This window comes from Pelecanus crispus, chromosome 6, assembly GCF_030463565.1.
Source record: "Pelecanus crispus isolate bPelCri1 chromosome 6, bPelCri1.pri, whole genome shotgun sequence".
Taxonomy (NCBI): Eukaryota; Metazoa; Chordata; class Aves; order Pelecaniformes; family Pelecanidae; genus Pelecanus; species Pelecanus crispus.
Window position 1 is genome coordinate 64846590 of NC_134648.1, and position 13595 is coordinate 64860184.

The 13595-nt window shown below is 38.7% G+C and overlaps 1 protein-coding gene across 1 annotated transcript in view; it reads right to left on the bottom strand.

The window, feature by feature from the left end:
• The window catches only part of JAG2 (jagged canonical Notch ligand 2), a 73839-nt gene that overhangs the window by 11820 nt on the left and 48424 nt on the right, over window positions 1-13595 (bottom strand). Inside the window, exons 6-18 of the mRNA XM_075712577.1 lie at window positions 13422-13552; window positions 12922-13041; window positions 9548-9661; window positions 8618-8731; window positions 7937-8050; window positions 7341-7387; window positions 6893-7066; window positions 4418-4568; window positions 3964-4128; window positions 3262-3375; window positions 1750-1863; window positions 1253-1366; window positions 186-302 (exon numbers count right to left, since the gene is read on the bottom strand). Of these exons, the coding sequence (XP_075568692.1) occupies window positions 186-302; window positions 1253-1366; window positions 1750-1863; window positions 3262-3375; window positions 3964-4128; window positions 4418-4568; window positions 6893-7066; window positions 7341-7387; window positions 7937-8050; window positions 8618-8731; window positions 9548-9661; window positions 12922-13041; window positions 13422-13552 (1589 nt within the window). The remainder of the gene's footprint in view (window positions 1-185; window positions 303-1252; window positions 1367-1749; window positions 1864-3261; window positions 3376-3963; window positions 4129-4417; window positions 4569-6892; window positions 7067-7340; window positions 7388-7936; window positions 8051-8617; window positions 8732-9547; window positions 9662-12921; window positions 13042-13421; window positions 13553-13595) is intronic.

A 13595-nucleotide genomic window follows, 5' to 3' on the forward strand; every position in this document is an offset into this window, starting at 1 on the left:
AAAAGAAGCATGACAAGTTCTTCATTCATTACTTGAGCATCATCTTTACCTACCTCCCACCCTGAATGATTCAGATATTTTGGCATATGAACTCTATAAACTTGCTTTGTTTCAGTTAACAGCTCTGTGCCAGACACTCCTAATATCCCAGGGGAATGCAGAAGAAGAAAGGAGAAAAGACTTACTCTGTGTGCATGTACGTCCTTCCCATCCTTCTTTGCAGATGCAAGAAAAGGAATCTCCACTGCCAACGCATGTTCCACCATTCATGCAAGGGTTTGGAATACAGCTGCTGTTTTTAGCTTGGAAAACAGAAAAGGTCTCTATTTAGCACAGAAAACAAAAAGTATCTATCATCTGGATATGTCAATATCACAATCCTCAACAGCATTTAATTCAACAGTGCAAGACTTACAATAAAGTCAAAAGACTCCAAAAATAGTCACATCACATGATAATCTCTCACCTACCTTCACCATCATCCCAATTCAATTGTTTGATTAAACCATGAAGTTTTATAAAAGAGATTAACTCTTTCTTCCCCATCTGTGTAAAGCATCCTTCATATACTGCTAAATTCCTACTTTGGCAGTGAGTTACCCAGGTCACGAGGTGTACTTCATAATAAAATACTAGTATTTAAAGTTCAGATTTTGTTTAAATGCCACAATTGTATCTAAAAAGTAGAAAAACTGTACTAAGTTACCTTCATCCAACTTCTTGGTCCTAATGGAAGTTTCATATTCAGAAAAATGTACCATGGAGACTACATTCAATCCCCAAGAAGATCAAGAGTCATTGCCTACAGCATGCAGTAACCCTGCAAATCCCCTAGGAAGAACCACTTAATTTAATCTTTCCTGAGTATGTCCGCTCATACACCTCTCCATCAAAAATTTATTCACATTATGAACCTTCAAGTAAAGTGGGGGACTAAGTTCCCAAGAAAACCTTTACACAGGGTGTCTAAAGACTAACAGAGAAGTCAAGACAAGTTCAAGTGTTCCAGATCTGCTTAGGAGAAGCTATGTAAAAGACCATGCAAGCAGCCTGTGGAGAACAGCTTCCTAAAAATCAGTATCATGTCAGGTGAGTGGAAGAAATTACTCTAAACTTCAAAGCTCTTCCAGTTGGCTGGTGACTGAACTAGCCATCTAGAAGAACAGTGTGCCTACTTACTAAACAGTTAAGTATTATTTAAGCAGTTCCCTACTTCTTCTGGCTTTATTTGTAGACAATTTAAAAAGCTTACCAGTGTTGCAAGTACTTCCTATCCATTCTGGAGGACATGAACAGCGGAATGTATCTCCATCGTCATAGCATGTTCCACCATTGCTGCAAGTATTTGCATCACATTGGTATTCACCTATACACCACAATAAAACAGTTTTAGTTTCCATTGGTCTTGCTGAATTTTAAGACCAGGTACTTTTTAATCACAAAATTACTTTTAAAGAGACTTCATATTTAAATGCAACAGTAGTAGAAATGCATAGTTCCACTTGCTGATTACAGTAAACAACCAAAAGAGTGGAATCTAAGGACAACTCTTACAACACTATTTCACTACATGAAGGAATACATTTTTCAAATGTTCCATTTTGTTGCTGGGAAACTGGAAGAGGTAACGAAAATATGCCTATTATTTCACTGCAATTGTTTTATTTTAAATTTCAGGAACTCTAGTCTCTTGTGAAGAAAGAAAATAAGTCTTTGGGTAAACTAAAGATCAAAGTAAAGAACACTTACGTGAATGGCAAGTTTTGCCTTTCCAGTCATTCTTACACTCGCAATAGAAGTCATTTACCAAATCAATGCATCGGCCACCATTGTGACATGGGTTAGGAGAACAGTCATTGAAATCTAGAAAAACAGTTATTCAAATTAGATGATCTAGCCTAGCCAAGGCCATGAGAAAGTGTAAGTATTTCTTTATAAAGGAAATAAATTGTGTACTATTTAGGAAGACAGCGTTCCTAATTGTTATGGGGTTATCTTTATATAAACAAGGAAGAAAACTCTGATTTAACACAGAACAACATGAATTATGAAAGCTGTTCTGACAGCTTAAAAGTATCATTCAGTATGGCTTTTAGGTAGAGCACCAAAGAAGTGTCATTTTCCCAGCAAACAGCTGTATTCTGAACCTCAGAGAAAACTTTCTAGCAGGGACCGCGATGTCCTGAAAAGGAGCCCCAACCCAGGTCATCCACATGAGATAGTTAAGGCTCCCTGTCCTGCTTTATGTCTCAAAATACAGAGAGTTAAAGCCATTAGATGGCTTAACCATATATATACACACATATATGTGTCTATACATATACATACATGAATTTTAGAGAAAATTCTTTTCACTTGAAACAAATGTTTTAATAGGTAGAACATAATCATTCCAGACCAAACTTTATCTAGACCACACAAAAAGCTGTTTTGACAGTGATAGCTGCCAAGAGCTTCTCAGTTTTTATTTTACATCTCAATTGGTGCATGTCCTGTAATAAGTCTCAGCAAGTCTTTGCCTCACATTTTAGAAGGGGCTTCATTCAGAGTAGAAAAAGAACCAACTGCAGTTTCCTCTGAGGTAACTTAACCATAAACTGGCCTAGTACACTTCTTTATCAGCTAAGGCCCAATATGTCTCAAGCCAGGGCAGCAAGAGTAAAGGCCTGCTCCCACTGAACCCAGAATACAAACCACTAACTCATGATACCAAAACACCGACTCATTATATTCACCGAGTAAAAACTCAGGCTTCAAGCAGTTCTTTTCTTACTAAAGGAATAGATATGAAATTTATAAATTCCTTCAGTAAGGTAGAAGCACATTATAGCTTGCACTGGCTTAAAGCTAAAAAGCTTTTCAAGTTTGGAAACTACTGTGTTCGAGTAGATTGGGTAAGGGACAAACGTTTATGTACAGTAAGTACTAAGAAGTACATATGCTTATAGCAATAAAAGCAATAAAACGAGTAGACCCCCTAAAAGGGTATATTCACTTTTGCCTCTCCTCAGGAGAAAAAGAAGTTCTCTCCTCCTGAGATATATCCTATACTATACCAAAGTATCAGATTACGGTCCTATTAAAGGAACTGAGGCTTTTAGAGCTGCTACCCAAAAACCTTCTTGAAAATATTTTTGCAAACGCCACCAGGTAATTATAGAACAGAGAAACTACCCCATTATTATTAACCATGTACCGACCACCACTAACTGTTACAGCAAAGCTGTAATATTTGACCCTGCAACGCTTAATGGTACTCACTTGTGTCACACAATTCTCCTTCCCAGCCACTTGAGCAGAAACATCTAAATGAATCAACTTCATCAATGCATGTCCCACCATTCTTGCAAGGTTTCCCAAGACAATCATTGATATCTATGACAAAAAGTCAACAATTATCACTCAAGGCTGTCTTCACCTACCTTGAGGAGTGATCTACACTTGTGTCTCTATGAAAAGCAGCACAAAGTTATACTCCACTTGTACATAGATAAGAACAGCTCAAACATCTGTTTTCAAGCATGGTAAGGTTTCTAGATGTATTCTCTCTCACGTAGCAAGTCAAACCAGACCATTAAGTTTCCCTAGCAAACATATCCAGGTGTTCAAAGAATACCTGGAACAGCAATACATGTGCTCCTAAGCTGTGCTGTCAATGTGTCGGCCCCTTCTTTGTCATACCCATATTAGAGAAATCTATGGCTTCTTGTAAGACTGTACATAAAGGTAGTAGGTACAGACACATTCACATTGAAGTTGGACTAAAATCAGTTTTCTTTCACAGAGGAAGTGTGAACCACTACAAAGACAACTGTTACCAGAAGAAACTTGATTTCAAGCAGTACACCTGAAACAATGCTCTATATAATGTGATTAAAAATGTTTTATGTTGTAAAGCTTCATAACAAAAACTTTAAGGAAGTTTTACAGCAACAAAATTATTTAGAAGAAACTCCTACTTACTTTCATGGCAGTATACTCCAGTAAAACCTCTTTCACAGGCACAAGTAAAATTCCCTCCTGGCTGACTAATACACTGTCCATGAGGCCCACAAACATTGGACGAAATGAAACGGATTCCTTCTTGGGTAGCATTAGTGAAGACTTCTATTGTACAGCTGTCTATTACTAAGAATGAGAAGTATATAATCAGACTAATAACCAGTTTTTAGTTTTGAAAAGTTACCCAAAAATTAAGACTAATCACAGTTTAAAAGTTATGTTAGCTATAAGTTACCCTCTCCCTCTTTATAAACAATGATGTTACAAGCATTTCTTCTCACTGCCTCACTATTTCACAAAGTCCAAGTAAGTACAATAAAAATGTTTCTGCATTATGCTATTTCCAGAAATACTACTTTTCTTTTTTAATGTACCATCAATACATTAAGACAAATTTCTCAACAACAGCGGGTACCTTTACAAGAATTGTTCTTGCAGTGGTCCTTGAGATGAGAGCAATTCTTTCCATCATAGTCATCAGGGCAGGCACAGTAATAATCTCCTCCCAGATCATAACATTTAGCCCCATTCTGGCAAGGGTTAGGTTCACAGAAATCAATATCCATCTGTAAGAGAGACCATAGTTAGCAGCAGCTGCTTCATTTCCCAGGAGTAAGTTGCCCAGGAGGAGTTGCCAAAGACACAGATGAAGCTGATTTACAAGGAACCTCAAGTTTTAAAAAGGTTTATGAATCATATATATTGCATTCCATCCTGCAACACAGAGAGAAATTTCAGGTTACTTTAGTCAATCCTAACACAAAGCATTTCTGATACTGCTAAAAAGATATTCCTTTGCAGGAGGCTGAATAATTGCACATTTGCGATAATGGCTTGTTCTTTGCTAACTAAGTTAAGAGGCATCTTACTGTGACTACTGTGGATCTTTATAAGTCACTTCTCTGTCCTTCACACCCACAGACTAAGTGCTATAATGGAAGTTAAATACCAGTGCACTTGTCAACTTTGTGTCTGCAAGACACTTAAAATACACAGAATCTTAAAGAAATCCTGTTCTCTAGAGCAACTTCTCTTCCCATCTTAATTAACACATAGAATTTATTATAGAACCACATATCTTGGAAGGGACCTCTAGAGGTCAGCTACTCCTGCTCAAAGTAGGTCTAGTTAGACCACACTGCTCAGGGCCTTATTCTTACAGATACTATCACCATGCCAATTTACACACAGAAACACTAGGTATATTTTGAACACTTCTTACCACCCGATTCAAAAAGCAAAACTTAAATGTAGCTTCCTTAACACAGACAAACTGCTGTAGCAAAGCAATTCTGCTTCTTCTGCATCTTAGATTGACACACAAGATCACTGACTGGCGATGCCCTAAATTGGCCTCAAAATCCACAAAGCAGCCTCAAAAGGGATATTGTTACATCACAATATCTTTCCTCCAAATTGTTATTCTTAAGGATTGCTTTCCTTCCCTCAAGTGAATGTTTGCCTGTTCACATCTCTTGTGAGAAAAATTGATTTCTCAACCTTACCAATATAAAATTAAGTCCGGTAGTGGATTTGGTCACTATTTTTAGTAGTTCTGTTGCTAAATAGGAGAAAAATTCAAAGCTAACCAAAGCAGAAGGAACACAAGTGGTGTTAAATATTTAATTCAGAGGAGCACATACAATTCCGGCTGCAATAGAGATTTTCAGCAAGCTATTTTGTGCTCTCATATGGAACATTCAAAGCAAACGACAAAAAATAGCTAAGGTCTGAGAAAGATTCTCAGATCTCCTCTATCAGATGCCTCCATTTGTTTCCTTCCATTAGTGTAAATTTCCCCTTCTCAATGCAAGTTCAGTAGCTGGTACTTTAGCATCTGGAATCAATGGTAGATATTTCCTGCAACACACAAGGCAGGCAGCCAACTCCCCCCTATTATTCAAACAGATTTGCTAAAACTTTAATTACACAGTATCATATGAATTGGCCAGGATTAGAGCACTCAAGCTACGATCCTTATGTAGAAATGGTACATAAGCTATTAGGTACTGCACCAGTTTAATAAAACTGGTAAGTATCTGCAACCTTTTTTAATTTTGAATAAAAGGAGGGCATTGTTTCTTTAACAATGCAAATAATACAGAATAAAATTACTTCAGCATTTAAGAGAGATCACTCCAATGTCCTCCACGAAAAATTCTGGAGCAAGTCCAACCAAATTCTAATCCAATGCCTCCAGTTGATGCTGCCTTGCTAACCATAACACTTACATGAATTTGGCTATCAGCAAAAACCAGAAAGTACATACTTAGGGCAATATAATTTTACATTGAAAAGTCTAATATCCTCCCTAGAAAGAGGTAGATCTTCACTATCATGAAGTAGTTTATGAATTATCACTAGCACTTCAGTATTTCAGATCTGAATCCTTATTTAAGCACTAGAACTACACATTCCTAAATTGATTTCAAACAGAAAGTTCTGACAGTCGATGCTTGCATATCTGCCTGCCTTTAATTACATGGATACTCCTATCAACAGCAGCAGGATTACCTGAAAGCTAACTCAATCATGCACTTCAGAGTTATTACGATGAATACCTAAAACATTCTAGTGTAACAAAAGGACACAGGTCCTGAAAATTGCAAAGGAAAATGTTTCAACCTTAAGGAATACTTGAAGCCTTAAAACATTTAGAAGAGCCAGCACCTAGGTGCAACAGCTTACAGTTTATCAGGCTGCAAATTCAAGTGCTACAGCTACTATGACAGCACTGCACAACAAATTTGCTTATTCAGAGTGTCAAGTAACAGCTACATTAGTCAGTAATGCTTTAGCCTTGGGTTACTCCCATTTAAACCCAGAGATATGTTTCTTTCAAGAACTCAATCCATGAAAAGTATTGCAGTGATGTCAGCACTGCCCTCACCTCACAGAAGACTCCTGAGAAGCCCTGTGAACACAGGCAACTGAATCCATTCACCAGGTCTTTGCAACGGCCTCCATTTTGGCATGGATTGCTTTCACACTCATTTGTTTCTGTCTCACAGTTTTTTCCTGTGAAACCACGAGGGCATAAGCAATGGTAACCATTAACTTCATCCTTCACAGAGGGGCAGGGGGAAAAAGCAAAAAGTAGAAACATTTATTTATAAAACTTGCACACAAGAATTCAAGTTATTTTTATATTCTGGATTTGTGAACAGCAGTAGCACCACATAAAATTATTTTGTGAAATGGTGCAAGAGCCTGCAAGTGTAACACTACACTTTTAACATTTAACCTCATTTAACCCACCTGTAATAGCAAACTATAGAATTCATAACTAGCCAGAACAAGATTTATTTTCAACATGGCATGTAATAAACAAGAGTTACCTTACAAGTCCCTCCATGCTGACATTGTCCATGACAGTCATTAATATCTATGGATAAAATATGCACGGCATTAGAATTTTTACTGGAAGACTAAGCTGTAAAGTACAGGTCTAGCATAAAAATGCAGAACAGATGATTTTCAGAAAGGATTTTTCTAGATGTTTCAATGGAAAGCAAGGATACTTGACATCTTAAGAGATTCTCATTTTAAACAATATGTCATAGAAAATGACATGTTACATATGTCTATTCCAGTGTAACAGAAATTATATCAAATGCTATCAGCTAATGTCATATCTAACATTTTAGCTAAAAAGTATTTTAAATTCAATCAGTACATGATATCATTTAGAATCAGGGATGAATGAGTAGAGTATTTATTGGAGTTATGCAAGTGTACATCTAAGCTCATTTTAATACCAATTACACCTCTAAATAAATTTTCAAACAGTACTTTCAATTTACATTGCTGGAAGTTAGGAAAATCCTGACAACAGGTGTGTTTTCTTGTACATGTATACAATCATTCATCACAAAACCTTTTTTTAAAGAATAAAGCATCCTATGGTCAACATATATACTAAAGAAATACTAACTGATATGACAATTTACTCCTGTCCATCCTGGAATGCAGTCACAGTAATATCCACCAATGAGATTTTTGCAAGAGTAAGCATTAACACAGGGTTTCCCCTCACACTCATTAGCATCTGTGAAAGAAGATAAAAGAAAGAAGAGAATAAAGAACAAACCCAGAAGTAGATTACCACAGCACCAAGCAAAGTTTCCATGCAATCCAAGCATCAGAAGCTCATATTATACATTGGTAGGGCACTGAAACCATTTACATACCACAGGTTTTTTAATGCACGCTTGTCTATAGTAGCACATGCATGTTATCTTACTTATCCCTTTGCCAAAACTCAAAAAGGTAATATGTTAGTCAGGGCAAATCCCTTCCTTGCCTCCATAAGTTTATAGTCATTGTTCTGCCACCATGAAGAAGGAGCTACCATCACCAGTGCTGTATTTTGAAACAGAAAAATTATCGGGCATTCTAGAAGAACTATAAGTAAGCTTAAATTGGGGCTTAAACAGTTAAAAGTTCACTTGAAACTTCTGGCTTTAAGATCTACTGAAAAACAGCTAAGGTATCAATAGCAACACACATCTTCAGTGTTTTCTTCAATAAAAATCACATCAGAGAAACACACAGAGTTATTTGTTATTTATACAATCTCCAGTGGTCTTCAAAATTTTAGAAGGTAATTACTTACCAAGCTGACATGTTGCTCCAATCCACTGTTGTGGACACACACACTCAAATGCATTAACACCATCAATACAGGTCCCTCCTTGAGCACAAGGGTTAGATGCACATTCATCAATATCTGGAAAGTCAAAGTGCGCCTTCCATTACATGGTTTAAGATTTGGCTTAACCTGTGTTTTTCTTAAAATTATTTTGAGATGACAGGGGAGAATGTATAAACAAATAAGCTTAGGAACAGACTAACATTTCTAACCTAATTTTTACTTAGGCTTTTCTCACATCTTTGAGACAGGGGAGAGAGGAACTCTGAAACTTTCTATCTGCAAACAAGATGCTTCAGTTAATCTGCCAACGATTAACACATTCATTGAAAGTCAAGTTCCTAGATCATGACACGAGTTTAGCCAGTATTTTTTTTCTGAGGATAGCTGCTGTTGAAAAATGGATAAAAATCCTGTGTTCCAAACCACAGGCAACATGTAAACCAATTATATAGGTCCAAAATACATTTCAACCACTTCCCTGTCTTCCAAACCAGACACTTCAGCATATATGAGTGAGTAATCTACTCTACTACTACTTTAAGGGGAGAACCTTTCACATTCACATTTATACCTCTTAAAACAAATCCATTCTGTATTTTGCTTTAGTCTGGCTAAAGAGTCACAAATTGTCCTACAAGCTTTGGCAACAGGGCACTTCTTTGTATATGGTTCAGCTATGCTTTTGATAACCTGTAGATCTCAACTGCATCAAACAGATACTGATGGCTGCACACAGTACCATTAATCTTTTCAGAAGCTCCCAATGCATAGGTTAACACAGGTAAGGTACAAGACTACCACTGAATTCCATACCCACAGAGCATGATTGTCAAGTAAGCTGTATCAGTCCTTCCAACCCAACAGGTCAGTCATCAGGAAATGCATACCCACCAATAGCACATGTTGGTCCACTCCACCCTGGTGGGCAGTGACACTTGAAGCCTGATGAAACTTCGTGACAAATTCCACCATTAGCACAGGGATTAGATACACAAGCATGCTCCGCTGGGAAGAAAGAGGGAAATAAATTCTTGCTAAATATTCTTCTAGTATCAATTAAGGAGAACATACATGGTTAGAAATCGCATTCTGATTAAAGCAACCAAGAGCATGAGCAGCAGAGAGGTGCCTGTACAGAAGTTTGGAGCCTCCCTCTCCCAGCTGCAGAGAATAAGATTCCCAGTAGGAGACTGAAGCAGGATTTACTAAAGGTGCATCATCCTTCATATCTACTGACTAGAAAGCCTGAAGGCAGACCAGTCACTCATACCTCAACATCCCAATAGCTAGAGAAGTTCCCCATTAACCTACTGCTTCTAGCCACACACTTCCACCTCTGGAGCACTCCAGCACTCCCCCCCCCCCCGCCCCTGCAGTGAGACAAAACAGATACGCTGTATGCAAAGGTCTTAGCAGTAGTAGTAGTTTAAGTATCAAAGGTCTGTTTAGCTTCATTCTAATACTGTTCCCTGGAAACAGAAAAGTATACAGCTACTTGCAATTATAGGCAGTACTGCTTGTTGTCACGCCATGTAGGGCTGCAACACTTGCAGAAGCTGTACTAAACTAACCTTGTTCAATTGGGGCCAGCCTTGTTTAATATCTTTATCGATGATCTAGATGAGGGGATTGAGTGCACCCTCAGTGAGTTTGCAGACGACACCAAACTGAGTGAGAGTGTCGATCTGCTGGAGGGTAGGAAGGGTCTACAGAGTGATTTGGACAGGCTGGACCGATAGGCCAAGGCCAACTGTATGAGGTTTAACAAGGCCAAGTGCCAGGTTCTGCACTTGGGTCACAACAACCCCATGCAATGCTACAGGCTTGGGGAAGAGTGGCTGGAAAGCTGCCCAGCAGAAAAGGACCTGGGGGTGTTGGTAGACAGCCGGCTGAACAGGAGCCAGCAGTGTGCCCAGGTGGCCAAGAAGGCCAACAGCATCCTGGCTTGTATCAGGAATGCTGTGGCCAGCAGGAGCAGGGAGGTGATTGTCCCCCTGTACTCGGCACTGGTGAGGCTGCACTTGGAATACTGAGTCCAGTTTTGGGCCCCTCAATACAAGAAAGACATTGAGGTGCTGGAGCATGTTCAGAGAAGGGCAACAAGGCTGGTGAAGGGTCTAGAGCACAGGCCTTATGAGGAGTGGCTGAGGGAACTGGGGTTGTTTAGCCTGGAGAAGAGGAGGCTGAGGGGAGACCTTATTGCTCTCTACAACTACCTGAAAGGAGGTTGTACTGAGGTGGGTGTTGGTCTCTTCTCCCATGTAGTTAGCGATAGGACGAGAGGAAATGGGCTCAAGCTGCGCCAGGGGAGGTTTAGGTTGGAAATTAGGAAAAATTTCTTCATGGAAAGAGTGGTCAAGCATTGGAACAGGCTTCCCAGAGAGGTGGTGGAGTCACCATCCCTGGAAGTGTTCAAAAAACGGGTAGATGTGGCACTTGGGGACATGGTTTAGTCTAGTCTACCCTTAATTAGTTTAGTGTGGACTTGGTAATGTTAGGTTAATGGTTGGACTGGATGATCTTAATGGTCTTTTCCAACCTAAACGATAGTATGATTCTATAAGCAACAATCAAGTTGAGGAGGGACAAGTTGTATGCCATCACTTTTGATATTTTCCCTCCCAGAAACCAAGGAAATTTTTGGAAAGAAAACAATCCCCTTGCTAGGTAAGGCTTTCTAATTCTTGTTAGCATTTATTTTTTGGAATCTTTCTTTCAGGGATGTTATCTAGTTTGCAAACTGAATTTACATTGTCTAGGATGTTAGGTACCTAAACCAGCTCATATGCTAATCTACTGCTAATAATCAGCATAGAACTCAGCCATATGGCTCTCTTTATCACTGCCTCCTCATCTGGAGAGCCAAGGTGCTTCCCCACAACTTCCGAGGCGAGTTAAGACAAGATTTCATCTATTTTAGCCAAAACTTTGCATCACATTCTACCAGCTGAAGCAAAATGCAAGTTTTGATAGTATCATTAATACCACACAGAACTTTATAGGAAGATCTACATCCTGATAAATGTGAAAACCTTCTGCTGATAATACTTTAGTTAACTTAAGGCCAAACAGTTAAGTTAAAAAAAAAAGGTTCTTTCCATTTACACTTAACAACTGTATTAAGGAATAGCAAAATTCAAAGTGAGAAGACTGGGAATATCACATTTAAAAAAAGGATTTAAAAATTCATCATGTCAAAGAAAGTCACTAGAGAACACCCTACTGAATACTACAGGTGAAAAAGTTGAACCGAATTTTCGTTTTTCTCCAAACACCAAATCTTTAATGCGAAATAGGAAAGAAATAAAAATTGCACACTTGCCCCTTTATCTTCAGAGACAAAATAGTCAGAAAAAGTCTCCAAATACATGAAAAAAGCAATACACTATCTTTGTAGTGTGATTGAGATAGAAAGCAGTTTTTCATGTTGGTTAGATACAGATCTGTTAAACACTAGTCAAGACAGCATACTTCATCAGAAATATGGTTTAAATGCTTTCCTCCATTTTGCCAATGGGAGCAGGGAATACACGTAACCTTGCATTTAGACTTCTCAAGGTGAGTCTGTAGGAGGGCTTGAAGATATTTTCCATAGTAGTTAACACCTGTGTCATTAATCCAAATGTATTAAGAGTCCCATATTAGAAGATGATTTTAAAAATCAAGTTTCAGTTCATCAAAAAGGATAGTCAACACATTCAGGCAGCTAAAAATTGGGCCAAAACCCCACACCACAGTTAAAACTGAAGTGTGCATCACTACTACCTTCCTTAGTCGCCAGCTTGTAAGATGCACATTTGCAAGCAAGCCAGAAGACAAGAAAATGGGTAGCAGGGAGAAAGGTGAGAAGGAAAGGTGCACCTGTAACCCATTTCCATGAGACTATAGCCCAATTGCATGCTTGGATTAAGGAAGTAAAGAAGCCAAAGGGAAGAAATAGTCTTATCTAAATCCAAGGGAAACTGTTGTAGCATTTCTGTCTTCTTCAGTGTTTTTTTTTAATAGCCAGCCTAAAGCTGGTGAGACAGAGCTGGCATATCCCCACTGTCACAGAAAATAACAATCAAGTTGAAAGGACAAGTGGCACACCATCACTTTTCACAGTTCTCTTCTCAGAAACCAAGCTAGCTTTTGGAAAGGAGAAAACAGCTCCTCCACTCTACAAAAAAAACGCAACATATAAAAATGCCACCTCGCTAACTAGAACATAGCCATGCCCAAAACAGTGTCAGATTTCTGAAGATACATGCAATATCCAGAAATACCAATTTCACAGTTCTTTCCAGAGTAGCCATCTGGGCAAGCACATCGATATTCATCTGGTTCAGTATTCATGCAGGTTCCACCGTTCAGGCAGGGATGGTGATTTCCACAGTAATTCAGATCTGGACAGAGAAAAGCATTAATCAACAGGGAACACAAGTCTCACCGTTTTAATCCCCAGTCATACAGATGCCTTTCTGGCTTGAACGTCATTCACCCACATCATCCCCATATTACATTAGCTAGCCTGTCATCTCATTACTATCGACAGAACAGGGAAGGATGAGCAAGAGACAACGGCATGAGTTAGAAGGGTCGGGACCATTCCAAGCCTTTTATCTTAAGCTTCCTATACTTACGATGTTTAGGCACCATCTGCCATAAAAGAATTAGGCACAGAACTACTTGGGTAGTTGCACACTAGCAGGAAAAAAAATGGTTAATGAGTTATCAGTTAATCATGCAACTGTAATTATTTTTCCTGTACATTAATGTTAAGTACCTTTGTTACAGAGCAGGCCACCCCAGTTGGTTTCACAATTACACTGCCATGGTTCATTACAGCTCCCATGAGCACAGCCTGGGTAGCGGACACACTCATCACAGAACTGTCCTTGCCAACCATAATGACACCTAAGATGTAAGTTCACATGTTAAAAAAGTTAGCAACATGATG